This window comes from Prosopis cineraria, unplaced genomic scaffold (assembly GCF_029017545.1).
Source record: "Prosopis cineraria cultivar Desert tree isolate PC_DT_omini unplaced genomic scaffold, ASM2901754v1 PC8, whole genome shotgun sequence".
Classification (NCBI taxonomy): domain Eukaryota; kingdom Viridiplantae; phylum Streptophyta; class Magnoliopsida; order Fabales; family Fabaceae; genus Prosopis; species Prosopis cineraria.
In genome coordinates, this window is record NW_026555339.1 from 25,073,761 (window position 1) to 25,095,335 (window position 21,575).

The 21,575-nt window shown below is 34.2% G+C and overlaps 2 protein-coding genes across 3 annotated transcripts; both read right to left on the minus strand.

Moving 5' to 3' along the window:
• Positions 1 to 5,964: 5,964 nt before the first annotated feature.
• LOC129318125 (ankyrin repeat domain-containing protein 2A-like) lies at positions 5,965 to 15,168 on the minus strand. 2 transcript variants are annotated; one of them, XM_054962713.1, is made up of 9 exons: positions 15,025 to 15,168; positions 14,894 to 14,936; positions 12,118 to 12,302; positions 11,297 to 11,509; positions 11,065 to 11,213; positions 10,808 to 10,976; positions 7,405 to 7,497; positions 6,586 to 6,725; positions 5,965 to 6,244 (listed from the first exon to the last, which is right to left on the minus strand). In XM_054962713.1, the coding sequence occupies exons 2-9, from the start codon at positions 14,925 to 14,927 to the stop codon at positions 6,145 to 6,147; spliced, it is 1,083 nt and encodes a 360-aa protein (XP_054818688.1). In that variant the 5' UTR covers positions 14,928 to 14,936; positions 15,025 to 15,168; the 3' UTR covers positions 5,965 to 6,144. The 2 variants fall into 2 exon arrangements, with proteins under 2 accessions (XP_054818688.1, XP_054818687.1); XM_054962712.1 differs by having other exon boundaries at positions 12,118 to 12,323.
• A 2,335-nt stretch (positions 15,169 to 17,503) lies between these two features.
• LOC129318957 (uncharacterized) lies at positions 17,504 to 21,204 on the minus strand. The gene is made up of 3 exons (XM_054963972.1): positions 20,679 to 21,204; positions 19,593 to 19,793; positions 17,504 to 18,144 (listed from the first exon to the last, which is right to left on the minus strand). The coding sequence occupies exons 1-3, from the start codon at positions 21,138 to 21,140 to the stop codon at positions 17,854 to 17,856; spliced, it is 954 nt and encodes a 317-aa protein (XP_054819947.1). The 5' UTR covers positions 21,141 to 21,204; the 3' UTR covers positions 17,504 to 17,853.
• Positions 21,205 to 21,575: the final 371 nt, after the last annotated feature.

Below are 21,575 nucleotides of genomic sequence, written 5' to 3' on the forward strand. Positions count from 1 at the left end.
GTGCCATTTCTCAAAATGGACCATAAACTCCCAAAATGCACAAATCACACAAGAGTGGCAAAAAACTATTCCAAATATCATATACACATATGAATATACATGCTAAACATTTTCACTTGGCTCAGAGATCTCTGTGGGGCCCACGCACCCATTCTATCTATCTAAGGTATATGTTTATCCATAACACACCATTTGCAATGCAACCATTTTGCATTTGATTGTGGAATCACATATATACCAAAATAAATATTTGCTTGTAGTGAAAATTTGGTCTACTAAATAAATCCGCACACCATAGCCAAGTTTTCTAGACACAAGTCTACAAGCAGACAAAAATTCATACACAAGCCATATAATCCACCATACTCACGCACATATACATAATCATATCCTACTGGTATCCTAATCCTAAATACATTACAATAGATTTGCTAAAAAGAAAGGGTTGCAGTTCTTTACAATTCACAAACAACCCCTAACTCTGCTCCTTTCCCCGTTTTCCACTAGTTCCTTCACTTGGACATAGAAATATTGAAAAGAAAAGGGTGAGACAACCACAGTCTCAGTAACAGAGAAATCTACATTGATTATTACAAAGTAAGCCATAATTGAATAAATAAATAATAAATTCAATATAGTATATAACTTAGCCATTTAAAATGCATGAATACATGACGTAGATCGGTATGGCCTTTCATGACCACAGAATACCCCCTGGCACTCTTTAACTCGCAGGTAAACCTTATACCTACTTATACCTCCACAGGCACAAAACATAATCTAAGGCATGATCTAATCCACCAAATCGCCTATACCCTTTCGACATGAATCCTGAGTAGTCAAGCTAACTTCCTTCCAAAGCCAGCCCGACTTACTCTCCATGTGAGGGCTACCTTGGCCTAGGCACTCAACCTCACACTTCATATGTCAGATTCTCTCTCCTATTAAGAGGTTTCGAACACTCAATACACTAACAACTTTAGTGCACTGAGCCCATAATACGTAAAGCAACACTGAGTACTGGCAGTGTGCCGTAGAATATTAAAAGTCCACACCTTCTCATTGGTGAATTCCCACCGAGATCATACCTTTTATTCGTGTCTACCTTTCCCTAGTATTGACCAATTCAACACTCTAAGGTAGTTTAACATTTATAAACCTCCCTTAAACGGTTCCTTAGCCTATCTAAGGTACCTTACTTAATTACACTTCCTTAAGTGCAACTTCTATTCTTTATGATTACAATACATGCAACAAATCTTGTTTCCATGAAAACATTGTTGTTAAACAATTAGAAAACATATTTGCAATATAATCAAAGTAGTACCCCATAACCCCTTATAAAGCACATTTAATCTTTTAAAACATGTAATGCATGATAGCTAGTAATATTTATTCAAAAATAGCTAAAATAAAGTAACAAGAAATATAAATTCCCCTGTTACCTCAACCCTTTGGTATCAAAAGGGTTCCTCTTATATAAAATAGGACTCAGCTTGTTCCTTAACTTCCGAACAAATTCCACCAACAATCCCTACAACATATAAGTGATCCACATCACTTATCATGACAAATAGCATTTAACTTCTGAACAAATTCCACCAACAATCCCTACAACATATAAGTGATCCACATCACTTATCATGACAAATAATATTAATGAAGACTATAACTCATATCACACAACTTGGGTCAATGAGTTATAATCCATCCTAATGGTCCGTATATTAAACCAACCATTCACATAGTATCATTTAACCACCAAAACCATTTATTAGCCATCACTAGGCTAATTTTTTATTTATATAATTTTTAATCAATTAAAAACATTCACTTAGTGTCACCAATTTTCATCATTAGCCCTTATAATGAAACCAAACCTTAATTTAAATCTTATTGGGCTCAAATAGCAAAATTATAACTAAATCAATAAGCTTAAACCATTGAGGAGTAAAACCCAATCTCTCAGGGTTTAATTTGTGCCTAAAACACCTCTTTTTATCTAATTATCCACTCAAAACATTAGAGCACCGCATAAAAACTCAAAACAACCTTCCAAGGAAACTAAAGTTTACAAGAATAAAGCCTTTTTGATCAAATTTCAGAAATTTTCTCTTTCAAAATTGAAGAAAACAAAGAGGGAGGAAAGAGAATTGAAGAAGGGAGTTTACCTATAGTGTAGCCAAGCTCGCAACGACCACAAAGCCTTCAAAATTCGAGTCTAACTTCCCTCTCTTCCTTTCTCTCTCACTCTCTTGTCTGTTCTCTCTCTCGCACGCTCTTTGTTCTTTTCCTTTGTTTCATTTCTGTGTTCAGTTTCTGTTTTTAAAAAAGCTGATATAAGACTTTGGAAAAAATTATAAGAAAGGACCCAATATTTTTTATTATAGCACAAAAGCACGGGTCAACTTTGGTAATTTTTTTCATAGTTAAAAATAAAATAAAACCCAACTTTTGCTTAGTAAAATTCAAACTTTAGACCTCTATTAAATTATTCTTAATTTTAATTTAATTATAGATATTTTATTTTATTTTTTTAAAATAAATCCGAATCTTAAAATTTTGAGATGTTACATTACTCATTTGGATGTTGTTGATTTCTTTGCTGATCTTGATGGAAGAATTGGTCACCTGAATAGGGATGGAAATGTCTAGAAATGAATTTCTTAGATATTGATGTTGTTAAGTGTCATTTTAGTTTTCTTGCATTGGAATAAAAAATTTACTAATAATGTTTTTTTAGATAATTTACTTATGATGTTATTTTTCAATAAATAAAGTTTTTATATTCCATGTTTTAATTATATTTTTTATGTTTTTTAATGAAGAATGAGTATTCATCTGATTGGTACCAACGACAATAATGAAGATATGTGTCTCATTAATAGTGCAACAACTCATAAAATACTCAAAAATAAAAAATATTTTTCTTTTTTGGTAATGCAAGAAGCTAATGTTCAAATGATATTTGAAAGTATAAAAATGATTGATAGCTATGGAAGAGTTAATATATTGTTGCCTAAAGGAACTAAATTACACACTGATAGTGCATTTTATTATACTAAGTCTAGTAGAAATTTATTGAGTTTTAAGGATATTCGTAGAAAGGGATATCATATTTAGACAACAAATGAAAAAAATAAAGAATATCTTATTATCACGAATTTAATTTCTGATAAAAAATGCACACTAAAAAAATTACCTACCTTTTCCTCTAGCTTGTATTACACATTTATTAATACAATTGAAATATATGCTGTTGTAAATCAAAAGTTTACAAATGGTAATAAATTCAATATTTGGCATGACCGTTTAGGCCATCCTAGGTCAATTATGATAATTGAAAAATCATATGAACATTCATTGAAAAGTCAATAAATTTCATAATCTCATGATTTCTCATTCGCTGCATGTTCTAAAGAAAAGTTAATTATTCAATCATCACCAACAAAAATAAAAAGTGAGTTTCTCACATTTCTATAACGCATACAAGGTGATATTTATGGGCCTGTACACCCATCATGCGGACCATTTAAGTACTTTATGGTTTTAATTGATACATCAACAAAATAGTCGCATGTTTGCTTGTTATCTTCTCGTAACCTGACGTTTGCGAGATTGCTTGCTCAACTTATTAGATTAAGAGCACACTTTCCTAATTATCCTATTAAGGAAATACGTCTAGATAATGTTGGTGAATTTACTTCACAAGCTTTTAATGAATATTGTATGTCTCTTAAAATTGATGTTAAACATCATATAACACTTTTTCATATAGAAAATGGACTTGCAGAATCACTAATTAAATGCTTACAATTAATTACATGACCATTACTTATGCGACTAATATCCAAATTTCTACTGGGGGACATGCAATTTTACATGCAGTGTCATTAATTCATATCAAGCTAACAAGTTATCTTAAAAGCTTCCCTTTAGAATTAGTTTTAAGTCAGGAACATAATATTTCCCATCTAAGAATTTTTGAATGTGTAGTATATGTTCTAATTGCTCCACCACAACGTACTAAGATGGGTCATCAAATAAGGATGGGAATATATGTTGGGTATGAATCTCCATCTATAATGAAATATTTAGAACCATCAATAGGAGATTTATTTACTGCTGGATTTGCTAATTGTCATTTTGATGAATCAGTTTTCCTAACATTAGAAAGAGAAAATAAGTAGTTGGAAAAAGAAATTAGTTGAAATAAATTATTATTATCTTATTTTGATCCTCATACAAAGCAATGTGAATTAGAAATTCAAAAGATAATTTATTTATGAAAATTAAAAAATCAATTGCCAAATGCATTTATTGACCCAAAAAAAGTAACTAATCACATATTCCAGCTGCTAATGCTCCAAGTAAAATTAATGTCTTAGTTAGACAGCCTATTATTGCAAATGCTTCTAAAGTATGCATAAAACATGAAAGGCCCATTGGTTCCAAGGATAAAAATCCTCAAAAAAGAAAAGGAGCTAGAAACACAGATAATCAAATCGAGGATAATCAAGAAGAGTTAGTAACTCATGAAAAGTCACTTGACACTACTAATATTTTAATTCTAGAAGAAACTCAGGTACCTAAAATGTGTAAAAATAATGAAATCTCAATAAATTATGTTATGAATGAAATACGAGGGGACTGAAATGAAGTCAATGTTGATGATATTTTTGAATATAATTTAGCGCTTGATGTAATGAATGATAATAAGGATCAAAGTGCATTAATGAATGCAAACAAAGAGAGGATTAGCTAAAATGGAAAGACGCAATTGAGGCAAAATTAAAATAACTTAAAAAGCAAAATGTTTTTGGACCTATGGTCTATACACCTGAAGGTGTTAAGCCGATTGGATATAAATGAGTTTTTGTGCGAAAAGTTAATGAAAATGGTGAAATTGTAAGATATAAGGCACGGCTTGTGGCAAAAAGATTTACAGAAAGACCTAAAATTGATTTTGTTGAAACATACTCACCAGTGGTGGATGCAACTACTTTTTGATATTTAATTAGCCTAGCAATAAGTGAAGGATTGTATTTGTGTCTAATGAATGTTGTTACAGCCTATTTGTATGGTTAACACAATAGTGACATTTACATGAAACTCTGTGAAGGATTCAAATTGTCAGAAACATACAATTCAAATTTTCAAGAAAATTATTCGATCAAGTTAAATAAATTCTTATATGGATTGAAACAATCAGGGCATATATGGTATAATCGACTTAGTGAATATTTGTTGAAAGAAAGATATACATTTGTCCTTGTATTTTTATGAAAAGATCTAGAAAAGAGCTTGCTATAATTATTGTTTATGTTGATAACTTAAATATCATTGAAACACCTGACAAGCTTTCAAAAGTTATAAATTGCTTAAAGAAAGAATTTGAAATGAAAGACTTGAGCAGAACAAAATTTTACCTTGAATTACAAATGAAATGTATGAATAATAAAAATTTTCTATATCAAAAAACTTATTAAAAAAAAGTCTTGAAACGATTTTATATAAATAGATCACATCGATTATTTACCCCAATGATTGTAAGATCATTAAAAGTAAATAAAAATCCTTTTAAACCTCAAAAAAGTAATAAAAAACTACTAGATCCAAAAATATCATATCTTAATACAATTGAAGCATTAATGCATCTCACTAGTCACACGTGCCAATATCTTTATTTTTTAGTAGCCTAATTTTATAACAATCATTTTATTTTTGTCTTTATTTTTTTTTTCATCCATTTCATTTCATTCCTTTCTATCATCCAGACCTAAATAATTTGTTTATCCAAATCAATTTAATCATTGTATCGGATAAGCTATGAATCCATGTCATACACCAATTGGAACATTCATTTCACAACAAACACAGACATAATGCATAGACCTTGTTTTCTAATCTTCCAATAGTTTTCAGCCTGTGTAACCACAAAATTGCATAAAAATAATATATTAATTGAAATCAATAACCAAGTACCATTATGATATTAATCTTCAAAATCATGCAGTGTAAGAATCCACGCATTATGAAGTTACAGTGACAACAAATTCAGTCGCAGTCACCAACACTGGGCCACATACAAAAGGATGTTGGTCTAACAAACTGAATACAAATGCAATAATAAATAAAAGTGAACTACAGAAACGCATCCTTCTCAAGTAGCTTAACGACTTCATTTTGACTGTTGAGTTTTGCAACATCTATGGGAGTTTTACCGTCCATATTCTGGAGAGTACTGCAAATAAGACAACAAATAGAAAACCATGTATAATAGACAAGTAGAGTTAAATCAAAAAAATTAGGGACAATGACAAATAAGGTTCTCAAAAGAAAATTATTGTTGAGTTAGAATCTCTTCACAACTAAAATTTCTAAATTCAATATTTCTTCTTCCATGTTTCAATACTAAAATCTTAAATATATATATATATATATATCTTGATTTGGCATTAATCTTCTCACGAAGTCCTTACTTATCATTCCTCCATCAAATCATTCAGGGAAACAATTATCCATGAAATAGGTTTGGAAGACAGCAAGAGAAAGTGCAAATAATCTTATAGATGGGCTACTTACACTGCAGCACCGTTTTCAAGGAGAAGAGCCACGCATTCCTTCCGGCCGTAACCTGCAGCATAATGAAGAGCCGTGTTCTTATTCTTATCCAAAGCATCCACTTTCGCCCCAGCCTCAATAAGAACTTGCGCACACTTCACCTGAAATAATATCAAGTTCAGTCATCTACAAAAACCCAAAATCCATCCATTTCTCAATAAAACGAGAAAGAGCCTTGTCAATTTCTTAATAAACTAACAAAGATGGGATTTGCTTTTGCTAGAACACAGCTACATGATGGCTGCTCCGTGAATAAGGGGAAAGGTTTAAATTGCAGCTATCGCTACAGTTGCATCGTGGTTACTGAGATTACAGGTGTCGTGAATGCTGCAAACGCAAGTCATGGTCGTGGTTGTTCTAAGTTGCATAAAATAGCATGCAAACATCGATATATGCATGCAGGCATATATCATAGCTTTCATACACACACCATATATTTCAATAGACGGGAATTGTACATATTTATTGATATATTATAGCTTCAAGATTTCTCTAGATGTTTAATGTTCAATACCACTTGTCAGTTTAACTATTTTCATAATAATCAAGACATTCTAAAATTCTTATTATTCCTCAACAAGGTTGACAACAATAGAGGATACAGTCAAGAGTAGGAATTTTGTTAAGGAATAATGTTTAAAAATGGAAAACCTTGCCAATCATCTAACTTCCATCATATTTCCAAGTCCATGATAAAACAACATAACAAATCCAGCGAAAAGCAGAAGCATGTCTAGGTAGAAAAGATGCGTATTTGAATTGAATATTTATGTAGCATACCTCACCATACCCACAGGCAAAATGCAAAGCTGTTCTCCCCTCTGAATCTTCTTCATCCTTGTCAGCGCCAGAGGCTAGTGCATTTTTCAAGCCCTGATAGATGAAGCATGAAATTTTTAAGACCTTCCCAATTAATATAAAGGAACTAAACATAGTCACTGAATTCAACAAAGGGAGAACTAGAGATGGAAGTCTAGCAACCAAATCAAAACAATGAGATGAGGAAACAATGTCTCAATCATTTTACTTTTCTACTCGTTCCAAGTATATGAGCCAAATAGCAAATAGAACATCGTTGTTTTGAGCTCAAAGTTAAGTTCTCCAGCCAGGAGAGAATGATGGAGGGTGAAATAAAAGGAAAAATAAAAAATTATCTGTGAATCAGGAATTATAGATGAATATAATGAAAACACTCAGATCTGAATTCTTCTTCACCTACGAAAATTTGATGTTTATCTCAGCTGTCCTACCTGAATTATATATTAGATATAATCAAAATAATCTGATCTAAACTAAACAATGTGACTAAAAAAGACAACAGAGTAAGATACCTAGCAAGTGGGGAAAAAATAACCGCATTAAAATTTAAAAGTATTAGATAGCTACTGGGCCCCATGGGCTTTATCAGCCAAAAATACTTCCCATCAAGTTGGAGAATAGATGTTGCAAATTCCCAACTTGCCACCAAGTTCTTCAAATCTTACTCTTGGAAGAGCTTTAGTCAAAAGGTTTGCAACCTGAGCTAGGGAGATAGTATTGGTTAGAACAATCATCCCTGATTCAATCTTCTCCTTTATAACATGTTTATCAATCTCTACGTGCCCAGTCCTATCATAATGAATAGTAGTCTTGGAGACTGCCGAGGCTGCTAGGTTATCACACCACAATTCCATTGGAAAGGTGTGTGAATCCTTAGTTCTTTGTAACAATCTAAGAATCCACATCCCCTCACAAATTCCCAACAGTGCTCTGAAGTTGGCTTTAGCACTACTTCTTGCTACTACAAGTTGCTTCTTGCTCCTCCAAATAACAAAGTTACCCAATCAAACGTGTAGTAGCCAACAATAGACCTTTCCCACACAAATCCTGCCCGTTCAGTAAGCATCCACATACTGCTTCCATTGCAAAGAACAATCCTCCACAGGGGAGTATCCTTAGTTACCTCAAGTTTCTATATACTGCTTCCACAGGCTAATGTGATATGTTCATAAACTGACTTGCCACTCAGAAAACTAATATCTGGCCTTCTGGCATGTATCCAATCTTGCTAGTTGCCTCCATAGGTGTTTTAGCAGGCTTGGCACCCAACATCCCAGTTTACCTCAGCAGGTCTAGGTATATTTCCTCTGAGAATTGAGAAATAACAGTCCCTCACTAGTTCTTGCCACTTCCATACCCATACAGTATAACAGATTGCTCAAGTCCATCTCAAATTCTGCCACTAGTAACTTCTTTAAGCTCTAAATCTCATCCAAATCATAAGTAGTGTGGATTAGAAATTGCTACCTGACATGCCTTTGGCAACTTTTTCATCAAAGGTTAGTCACAAATACTTGAATTCTAGGTGATAATTTCTCATAAGAGGTAAACTTACTAATGGATGTCTACTGCAGGACCTTACTGCTTTCCTCAGTGCAATAGGCTAGGCAAGATCTTCAGAATTTGGAACAAAGTCAGAATTTCTGGCTTTGCTTGGAAAGGTAATAGCCCAACCATCTTGAGGCTGCTAAACTCTACCTCACCTCTTCTAGAGTAAGACTTCAAAATTACCCAAGCCCTGTGGGTGTGGTCATCTATAAATATGCAAGGCCATTTTGCACTGAATCTCACTTTCAATCACATCATGCATGGAAGAATTATTGCTAGTAAACTCTCGTCAACTTTTTCATCATCAATGCCCCCCTTACAGGTATTGACTGCTGCAATGGTACAATTATGCCTCTAAAAAATTCAAATTTCAGTTTCCTCCCTCGTGCTGACAGCATCATAGCCTGACCCAGGCTTGTGACATATACAAATGCTTGAAAAAATGGACAATGACTAAGGAATGAAACTAATTGAACGCCCCCAAGTGTTTTCAAGTCCAGCAATTTCAGAATTTCATTGAAAAAGGTCAAATATTCATTTTTAGCTATCCAAGCAACTTGAGCAACAGAATGTTAGCAACTATGAAACTCTTTATGCCTTCAACTAATGGTTTATAAAGATTATGCTTAATAAGATCTAAACCAAAAGTCCCAAGAAGTCAAGAACAACTCTCCCTCCCAGAAAAATTAATTCCTTCTGCTACTTGTCTTTATCTGTTCTTTCAGGCTGATCTGCCACTAACAGCAAATCAGTCCTATTTGTTGATTGTTTTCCATGTTGCTAACCCCAAAGATTATTGAAACTGATGAATGCATCCACAACGCCTCAAAATGCAAGATCAAAGAAACTGAAGGCGTGGCATGTATCAGGTACAAAGTGGGTCTGAGTTGTTTGGCTTAGTGAACAAGGGTTTGTCTCCCCGCCACAATTACCATAAGAAGATTCCCATACTGCAACACATAAAATCACTCAACTTCTTTCTATGCACAGCCACCTGCCCCATTTTCCTTCCTTTGCAGTATATTTCTTTCTCCATTGTTTATCCAAGACATCATACCATGGCCAAAACCAGCCCCCATCTCAACTTTTCCACTTGGCTTACTCATCATTGTTGCCAAAAACGAGGACACCCATTTCCCTATTTTACGATGCATTAAAAATATCAGGGATCTGAATTCTTATTCTAAGATTCTTGTTCATTCTAGAATAAGAGGGATACATATTAATTATTAGGTCTATTTAAGCAATCCTAGCCGAATTCAATATAATCTGATAAGAACTAAAGTGAAATAGCAACTAAAGTTATATAGCTGATAGGCATACGGGTCTATATGAATCAGCAACACATAAAAATTAGGATTTTTAATAGCTTGTAACATTTTGATATCCTTTATTTAAATAGTCTGTTAGGATTTTACTTAATTAGTTTAAGGTAGGGCTTTCCTAGTATCTTGGAATTTCAGTTTAAATTTAAATTTCTTTATCGTTATGTCGTATTTATATTTCAATGCACCCTACAGCCTAGGGACTCTACATAAAGCACCTACCAACACCAATTAGTTCAATTCAGTAGCAATCAATAGAAGTTCAGTTACTCATTAATAAATGTTTTATCTTGTGTGAGATTTCCTTCCTCTAGTTTCTTGCTTTTGGTCCTATCTCACGCACCTGTTCCAATATCAAATCCACAAATAGCATAACAACCCATTTCTCATTTCTCTAAATCATCTCAACAACATCAACTGCCAACCATGATATAAAATTGTATAATATCTGTTTTCGAGAATAGGCACACAAAAATTGTGATGTGCCTTACCTCAACATCACCAACACTAGCTGTTTGATGAACTATTGATTCATCTTCATTTCCCACGTCTTCTGTTTCATCTTGCCCAGAATTTTCAGCAGAAGGAGCAGCATCTCCAGAAACAGCAAGGCCCATTGCTTGTCCCAACTTACGCAAAACCTCCTCATCATTCCAGTATCTAAAAGAAAAGCAATGTTAATATTATAATAGAGATCTCAATCCATGAAACTATGAAGACAAAATACAATAATGTTTCGTCTCTAAACCTCATCATAGCAGTAGGACCACCACTCTCTATCTCTTCTAAGATGTGTTTCAATGATGGATCTTCCTTAATGCGTGCCATTCTCTCCTCCAGCTGATCTTTATTTGATGGGTTCGAAAAACTTTCAAGCATGGAAGACATAGCAGGGTCCTGAGGTAAATAGCATACAATTTTTATTAACCAGTAGATAGGTCACTTGGCAGACAGGATAGAAGGGACAAATTCATTAATACCTGCATTAATGCATTACCCAAGCGCTCAGCCATGGTCATAAAATTAGGATTATGCATAACCTGTTGCAAGGTTGCCATGTATTGTTGATTATCGAAGTTAGGAATGCTTTCTTGAGTTGCTGCACCTTGGAAAGTTTTCTGCAGCTGCTCAGCCATTTGATTGAATGCAGGATCTTTGGCAATCTGTTCAGCCAAATCCTTGATGCTTGGATCCTAAACGTACAATCAAGGTTCCATTAAATCTCTACAAACAAATACTATGATTCTTTAGATAACAAATTCAACTAAAATTGAAACATCAGACAAAATCATCCCCCCTCAGTTAATGATAAAACGGAAAAAATGAAGCCATAATTCAGACCATATGAGTTGTTGGAAAGCAATCAAACGTTTCTCCAGTTTCCTCAATTAAATTCTTCCATGTAATTCGTTTGATGAAATCAAGGATTATGAAGAAGATTTATGCCATGGGAAAACAAAGTATCTGCTACAAACTAATCTATAAAGAACAAGCATGATTTATGTAGAAATGACCACTATTTTGTTCTATTGTAACAACGGTAGGAACAACCCAAAGGAAATAAAAAAAATCTCCTTGTCTGCTCACTTCCAAAAGAGAAAATCTCCATAAAGATTAATAATTATAATTCCATGAAAATATCAGCATTGCAGCCCAATGATAGACATCAAATCTGATCCAACACCAAACGCATGCATGCATGTCAAACATATCACCAATAAGACGGCTGCCTTATCAATAAATACAGTAGACATGATGCATATATGACAGCAATCAGAGGAAATGAGACAAAATGATATACATTAAGCAGGCCAGTCATTGCTGAGAAATCAAAGGGGTTGGGCGGGAACCCAGTTGCTGGTGCAGAGGTAGCTCTTGTTTGTCCTGATTGCTGCTCTTCAGATACAGTTGCTGGTGCAGAGGCAGTTCTTGATTGTCCTGACTGCTGCTCTTCAGAGGATGATTCATTTTTGGAACTTTTGTTCTCTGTTGAACCAGCTTTGTCATCTAAGAAATATTTCGCATGAATAAAACTAACACTTTCAAGCTTCAAGAACCCAAAGCTATCATTCTCAGATTGTCACAGCATTAGCAAGAAAACACAACAAGGCATTTCACCACAAAAAAAGGACAAAAACAACATAAATAAATACCAAGGAAACAATTTCCAACTAACAGACAACAAATAGAAACTCCAAGAAAGGGCATGTAACATGTGAATCCAAACGTCAAGAACCAAAAGAAATTGTACTCAATTGCTCAGACTATAAGTAAGAAACATAAATTATAGGGCATATACAATACGGACATGTAGTAAGGATACAATGTGCCAAATTGCCATAAACAGATTACAAATAGCAATTCCAAGAATTGCCTCGCTCTACAATAGTCAAGGGCACATGCTTAAATAAGGAGCACCACCATGCATTCTTAAGAAAATCATAAAAGAAAGAACAATATAATGTCACTTTAAGTATTGTGTGAGTCCATGGGCCTGCCACTCCATCTTGAGTTAACATGAAAAGATTATTTAAATCTAGTTTATCATTTAGTAGGCCTGTAAATAGTGGGCAAAGTAACATTCAATTACTGGTGAGAACAGAGAGGCACTGAAGGAAGGAGTAGAGCTGGCAACAAGCAGCATGGAATAAAATAGACTAGACTGGGAGAAATCAACAGGCTTAGAACTCGAGGTATAACAAACTTGGCCTTAAAACCTCCTTATTATAATATTGGATGAGAGACATATAGTAAAATAATATCTGAATATCTTTTAAACCACTCTTTAATCATATTTTAATACAATTTCTTCAATTCTAATCAATTCTTTCCTATAAAATTAAAATAACTGAAGAGGATGAAATAACAGAAAATATCCTTTGACTTTCCCAACACTGTCCCTCAAGAGTTAGTTTTCTCACACTACCATCTCGTAAATACTAGAACTAGAGAAACAAACACATGACCCTCTAAAGAAAGCCTAGGCAACTAACACTCCTCAGAAAGACAGCTCTTAGAAATGCTCAACTATAGCAACCCCTTTGACATTAATCTGTCAGTTCTCATTCTAACAGTTCTTTAATTTGTTGAAGTCCCTTAGCCTTCAAATCTGTTATTTGATAGCAGTTCTTTGACATTAATCTGGCTATTCTCATTCGAACATTCTAGTTGTATCAAAATCAGCCTTCGAAACTTTTTTTAATTACTCACAGCTATCCTTCTATTAGAGGCAATCATGTTCGAAGCACGATTGGTTATTAAATGTAAGCACCTCTCACAACAAGGCTTCAAACCTAAATTTGAAAGACTAGCTCCCTTCACAAGACCCAACCCCCATTGGTGCCTCTGTAACATTTTATTTACACCAAAAGATAAGTAGATTAGTAGACTAGGGGAAAGACTAGATGGAGAAAAACTGTCGATGTTATCATTACTCAACAATTTCTAATAAAATATTTCTCATTCTTAACTTTCCTAGTAGGAATGAAGGAAAGGAATTCCTTTTTCCCCCTTAATTATTTTAATGTTATTATATCCTAACAACTATTATTCACCACTTACCATTCTTTTATACAGCTATTTCAAGAAAGGGCATGAAGGTCATAAGTTATAGCAGAAGGTGGTCACTCACTTCAACAGACTATTGTTGAGGTTTTTATTTATTCTCTCCAAAACAAGTCAAAATTTTGGACTTGACGAAAAGAGCAAATGTTTTCATATTCTCACTCCTACTCAGTAAAACTTATAAAGAATCAGATCCTATAATCCTAGCGAAACGTTAAGCAAGATAACAGGATCATAAAACAGAATTTCAATTTATCAAACTTTAGATTTGGAGGTGGTATGATTAACAACTATGTCAGAGATTTACAGATAGATTGGAAAGCTCTTTTGTGCTGACGTATACTATTCATCCTTTTCCCATTTTTCTCCTGTTGTTTGGAGAAAATGATCAACACAAAGGACCAGTCAAAGGCAGCTCACCTTAATGCCTACAGCAACAAGAAGCCTCAACACCTCTTGCTGGCTGAAGCAAGGGGCCTTCCTCTGAGCTCCCCTCTGGCAGGACCATAGGCACACTTCTACTAGGTTTATTTTACATCGACTTTTAGCCCTAACAACCCTACCCAAATAATCACACAATCAGGTTAACTATTTCAAAGTGAAAGACGTACCTAAGCATAGGAGGAAAAACATAAATCCCAGCTTAACAACCCCTATGTGATACAGAAGAGCAGGCATCCACTTCAACAGATGGCTATGAGGTGCATAAACCTCATGTGAACATTACAGACTTCTAAAATACTAGAACGGACGAATAACCCAGTAACATATTCGATTTTTTCTTTATCCCCTTTTTTCTTTGCCAATCATTACTGCATCTACTCCTACGAGCTGCTTCAAACAAGATATCTCGTTGATTCATCAAGAATTAAAAATCATAATATATACAGGCAAATCCTATGATAAACCTGAAATCCCCTTGACAAAGAAAACAAATAAATCAACCCATACGAAGAGGATACGAACAAGCCGAGAAACCCATTTAGAAAAGAAAAGAAAGAAAGAACACATACCAGCAGGCAGATCTTTTTGCGAATTTGAAGCCATAGGAAAGAGCTGAAACGGGAAGAGATATTCAAGTTATTAAATCGTAAATTACAAAGAATCGACGAAGATGTAAGAAAATCGGAATTTGAATCCTCACGAGAGATAGTGAGCAAGCAATCTCAGTGTACAGAGAAACCAAATGACGGCAGGGATGAGTGACGAAAGAAATCCAGAAGATAAACCGAGACTGGGGTCCAAAGCGGTGGATCAAATAAAAAGGAAGGTATAGTATAGTGAAATGAACTGCGCTGATCTGTGCAGGGTGTATTTTAGAGAATTACAAAAATAAAAATAAATATAAAATCAGTGGGGCCCGTAATCCTCATCCACTGAAATGAATGGCTTATTGGCTATTAGCATTACCGATATCGTGTGAGACCCATTCGCGGCCCTTACGGTACGAGTCTTTGGTACTTCGATGGTTTGCCCTTTTTTCATGCGAAGATGGCAAGTAGATCCCAAAAAAAAGTTAATTTAAGTTACGGCCTGGTATCAAAGTTTAAAAATTTATAATTCAACCTTTTGACAATTATATTATGATTAATTTATAATTTATTTTTAAAATTTTAATATATTTAAAAAATAAAAAAATTATTTTTTTATTAAAATTTAAAATGTAAGTTATAATTCATCACAATAGAACTTTAAAATTAAGAGATTAAATTATAAATTTTTAAAATTTAACATTTAAAATCTAACTTAAATTAATTAATTTTTTTTAAAATCTCTTTATTATTCTTCCTTTTTTCATAAGAAGGTAAAAGTAACAAATGCAACAAAATTACGAAAAACAATTGTGATTGAAACTCTTCTAGGTAGAGACAATTGTGATGAAAATTATTTTTTTTTACCAGCTTAATGAAAATTAAATTATCATTATATGTTTAGATCAACTAAATTATCAGTTTACCAACGTAATGAAAATTTTGATGCAAGCAAGCACATCAAAGGGAATAAAATTTTTGTAAACCCGTATTAATTTTTTCATGACAACAAAAGCAGAGCACGAAAAGAAGTGGTAATTCCAGAAGACTTATATTGAGATAAGGGAGTCTGCTTGTGATTATGTTAATCAGTATGGTGATTGGGATATTGACAAGTTGAGACTTTGATTTCAACCTAAAACTATTGCCAATATGGCTCATGCTCATCCACCCAATGAGAAGAGAGGAGAGAATAAATATTTTTAAAAACCATCTATTGATGGTTGCTTTACTGTTAAATTTGCTTATAACTTTGTTACCATAGGTATTAGAAACAACATGGATAACATTTGGAAAATCCTTTGGAAATAGCCAATTACGAAAAAGATTTAGGATTTCTGTTTTTAAAAACTGTTTTCTATTTTTAAAAATAAAAAACTCATTTAGATAATTATTTTAAATTTAATTGTTTTCAATATAATTCTTATTTTTTGTTTTAAAAAAAAACAATATAAACATCTTAAAATTGTTTTCGTTTTATTTTTTGTGTTTTCTTAATATTTCATTTGATTATTGGAAAATGCAGTTTGTTTGACCAATTTATATTATAAAACTTTAGCATTAACCACCTACAACCATCACCATCTACCTATTTTTTAATTCCAAAACTATTTTTAAATTAACATAACCAAATAAATTTTTATTTTGTTTTTTTTTAAACCAATTCTAAAAACTACATTATAAAACAGTTTTTAAGAATAAAAAAAATGAGATCAGAAACCAAATAAGCTCCAAATCTTTCATGTGGCTCTATGCTCATGGAGGACACATGCCATGAATTCAGGGTGAAGAGAGGCCTCACTGTGGATTAGAATTGTTCCTATGGATGCGAGATGCTCAAGCATTCTATGCACTTACTCAAATTATGCCAACAAGCAAGAGAACGATGGAGAGCTGTCGTTTAAGAAGACAACTAGAATATGTTTACAAGCCTTCAAGGAGCTGACTAGGCGAAGTGGAACCTGACCAATGATGTCAGTCGGAGCTATACCAGGAAGATTACTTGGGCAACTTTGGGTATATTTGTTGGGACATTTGGGTGTATAGATTGTTTATACTAGAAGGAATACAAAAAGCTACAAGGGCAATTAGGTCTTTTCTCTCAAAATATTATTTAGATAGGTGCTACAGTGATATTTCAAATTTTTTTTTAGGGTCAATTTAATATTAAAACACTATAGTAGTCCTTAGATGATATTTTCGCTGTAAAGAAAGCACGAAACCAGTAAGCATAGAATAGATAATGAAAGAGCAGCACAGCCTCTACACGAGGAAGAGAACACAAAAGGACAACACAGACAAAAGACGAAACTATAGAATATAGAAAACTCAGTGTAGGTCAACCTCCTCGTCCTTGCTCAATGATAACAGACAAGACAGAAGTGTAGCATGTTAAAGATCCAGGGTCTAACAAGCTTAACATACAAAACTTTAAGGGTGAAATTCCAATAAATAAAACAATAAAAGCCTGATTAAAAATCGAAGCAAACTATAAAGGCCCAATTCCAATTCCACTGCAACAACCACTACTCTTTCTTACTTATTCAACTTCCTTCAAAAACCCATCCAAGATACCAAGGAGGGCATAATAATTAATTCCCATGAATTGTTTTGACTGAATTTTTGGTTTCATACCAAAGGAACAATTGATGTATTATTACAATCCTTTATCTTAATTTCATTGGTATTTGCAAAGCTTATTCTGAAGTACCAACTTTTCAACTTCACTGAATGAGTCAAAAACATCATGAACAGGAAGACTGAGTGAAATTCAAAACCTGATTTAGTTCCACTAGCTTGTACAAAACAAAATTCTGCTTCTGCACGTAGGCACCAAAAAGATTTCAAAACGTAATCATAGTCACTAAATATATACAGACATGATGGCAAGGTCTTGACAAGGAGTAAAGTGGTGTCTAATGCTTCCTTTGCTGGTTTACCAACTAATTTGAGGAGCAATCCTTTGCCCAATGTCCAGCCTGGTTACATTTGTAACAAGTGTTGTTCGATGCAGCAGATCTTTGCCCCCCTGCAGGAGCATTCAGTGGGGCCATGGTACAATCTTTTGCCCAATGCCCTTCCTTGCCACATCTGAAACATGCTGAACGGCTTCCTGAATCAGAGCTTAGTTTGCTTTTCTCTCTCATATTGTAATTGCCCTTGTAGGGACTGGCTGATACAGCATCTCCAACGGAAAGCTCATTGCACCACTTGAAGAAACCACAAGAATCAGCCTACATAAACAAATGCAATGAAATGATTATGACTGTGTTATTTTCCAGAAAACACTCTTAAAAGAACATTTATAAAATGAGAGGGGGGAAAATACTGCCATATGGAAAAGAAAGAAAACTTTGATCTAGCACCAACATAGGTTGAGTAAGGTCAAAAATGATAAACCAGACAAGAAAAGAACAAGAAAAGAGAGAGACAATTTCCATCGATACCATCATTAAATTTCAGATCGCTACATAACCCAACTAACAGTTACAAACAGCTGTCAATGCCAGCTACATCTGTTACTAGAAAATTTCTAGGAGAGCCTTATGACTTTGCACAATTATAACTTAACACCCTATGTTTCAATTATCAACATAAAATGATTCAACAGCTTTGCTGTACCCGTAGACTCAAAAAGAACATTTATAAAATGAGGAAAAAAAATACCCCCATATGGAAAAGAACAAGATTTTGATCTAGCACTAACTTTGGTTGAGTAAGGTTAAAAATATGATAAACCAGACTTTTGGTCCTGTGTCAATCTGCCGTGTTCTTCCGGTTCTCTCATAGAAGCTTGCGATTGGAAGGAAAAGAATAAGAAAACAGGAAGACAAATTCCATTGATACCATCATCAGATTTCAGAATGCTATACAAGCCAACTATTACAAACAGCTGCCACTGCTAACTACGTCTGTTACAAGAAATTTTCAAGGAAAGCCTTGTGACTTTGCAAGATTGTAACTTAACACAGTGTTTCAATTATCAATATAAAATGATTCAACAGCCTTGTTGTGCTAGATGAATCAACAGAACTGATTTAAAAAGAGAAAATGGATCCTATCTTACATCAGGAACGTCAACTTATAGACAATTAGCACACCATGTAAGCATTAAACACAGTAAGAATTCACGAGAGCAATAAAAGAAATGCAAAACATCGTGGAATCCTATAATATTTGCCACCTCTAAGAGACATTGATTTTCTACTGTTTATTGCAAAGAGCAACATGGTACCCAAACTCTCAATTAAATCACTGTATAATGACTTTTATCAGATTTTTAAATGCACTCTATATTTTATGCACTCTATAGTTTCTTGACTTAGAACTACTCAATTTCTATAATTCCTTAACTCAATAATCTTCATGGACTAAGTTGTAATAAATCAAAGTTTCTGAATTAAATTGATAATTGAGAAGAAGTTCAATGACTAAAAGTTTTATTTTCCCTAGATAATATTATCGCTGAACTTGGTTGTTTATCAGATTATGAAAATATGCATACATGTTGCATAATTATTTGGCTAAGAAATATTTGAAGTTATGCATCTGACAATAAAACAATATTATCTGTATCTTTAGTTGGAAATTGATATTTTAAGGCAGAGATATTATAAAAGCAACATGTAATGAACACAAAGCTAAAAATAAGCTAAGTATAGAGAGGGCGAAAAGGTATTACCTGGTTTCTTGGACAGCGATAAAATTGTTGGCCATAATTTTTACCACTTTTGGCTGTTAGAATCAGGCAAGCTCCAGCACCACAAGGACAGTGAATAGATTGAAACAATGAATCAGGCACTGAACTTTGGTTGCCCCCAGAAGTCATTCTAGTTCCAACAGCATTGTCACACCATTCAAAGAAGCCACAGCCCCCACTCTCCTGTGAAATTGTTCATGTAAAAAAAAAAAAAAAAAAAGAGAGCATAATTTTCCCTTTATTGACCAGATAAAATTTTGAGGTGCCAAAAACCTTCCATGGAAATCAAAACCAGCACTAGCACGTAAAAGAATTTCAAAATTTGTTGGCAAAAAATACATTTTAAACTGTGTAAGTTACACCGGTTCATTCAGGCTCTTGATTTAAGAATAGCATATCATAAAGGTAGCTGAGCGCTAGAGCTATAAAGGGAAATAGGTAGGATACTGAGGGAAGAATAGAAGAGAAAAAGATCCACAATCAGAATAAATTCCCATTAGCTTCAATCTATTCTGAACTGCATAGTTGTCCCCTTCTTCCCGCGTCATTTATTTATCCACTTTCCAGTATATAACACAGAAAAAAGCCCGAAAGGTTGATGCATCCGACTATGCAATTTTTTTTTTTTTTTAATTAGAGGGGCAAGGCACTCACAGCCTAAGGCTACAAGTGGAATAGAACCCACGACCATGCAACATTTAGATGCTCTAATATTCATTTACAAGTGTTTTTAAAGACTATCATTCTCCTGTGTACCAACACACACACACACACACACACACAAACCCCACGAGGTTTAATACATGTCTGAAGAGGATCTCCTAAAGCATAACTCAACTGAGGTGAACAGGAAAAAAATAGAGAAATGCGTGTCTCACTTCATGCCATGTGGATCTTACATTAATGGGGCCTGCCTCGCTCTTTAATTCAGGTCAACCGAGAGGAAATGAATAGCAGAAATTTATTTGCAACGCAATTATAATCTCGAAAGAAACTTTTAATTTAATGTAATTTCCACTTAAGATTATTCCAAGGAATTCAACTAAGTTAATGAATACCCAAACTCACCTCTCTGACAGGGCACTTGTAAAACTTGCGACCTCGATTTTTCTCCGTGTTGGCCGTCAAGATCAAACAAGTTCCCATTCCACAGGGGCAAGCTTTATCGACTACGTCAGCGTCCTTCCCAAAATCACTAATATGCCCTCCACCATGTGCTCCAGGTGCCGATTCCACACAGTCGCGAGCCCAGTGACCTGACCTTCCACATTTGAAGCAGGAGCCGCCGGCACCCACCGGAGCCGGAGCGCCGTCATTTCTTCCTTTGGCTGCTGCAGTGGCGGGAAAGCTATTGCTTCCCTTCAAAGCAGCGGTGTATAGTCCTTCCTCAGCGGCGCGAAGAAGCTTCGGGCGTTTGTTAGAGACGAAGTCGGCCTCCACCGCCGCTAGCTGTGATAGGAATTCGTCGTCCTCAATTTCGACAGTGACGTTGTTAGGTCGTCCGATCTTTTTCATCTTCACGTTCTGCATTTTGAAAATTTCAGATTTCAAATGTGTCTATTTCGTTCGCGCTTCCAGGCCAGCTTCGCTCGCCTTCTCACCTTCTCACCTTCCCTACCCTTCTATTATCGCATATTTCCTTTTAATACTCTCTTGCGCTTGTCATTGATCACTGCCAACTCTCTTATTTTAAAAGTACATAAAAAATTATTAATATCTAAAAATAAAATATATTTTTAGTTTAACCCCATTTAAATAAAAAAATTTAAAATTTGAGTTTAAATAGGAATAGAATTGAAAAAATATAATTAATATTACATCAAATATCTTATATTAAGGATTAAAGAATTGTTTATGAATTTAAAAAAAAAAATTCAAGGAAACACTTTATAATAGAGATTGGAGGGGGTATCGTTTAACTATCATAAATATTTGGACAAGTGAATACCATGACATCACGGCCTC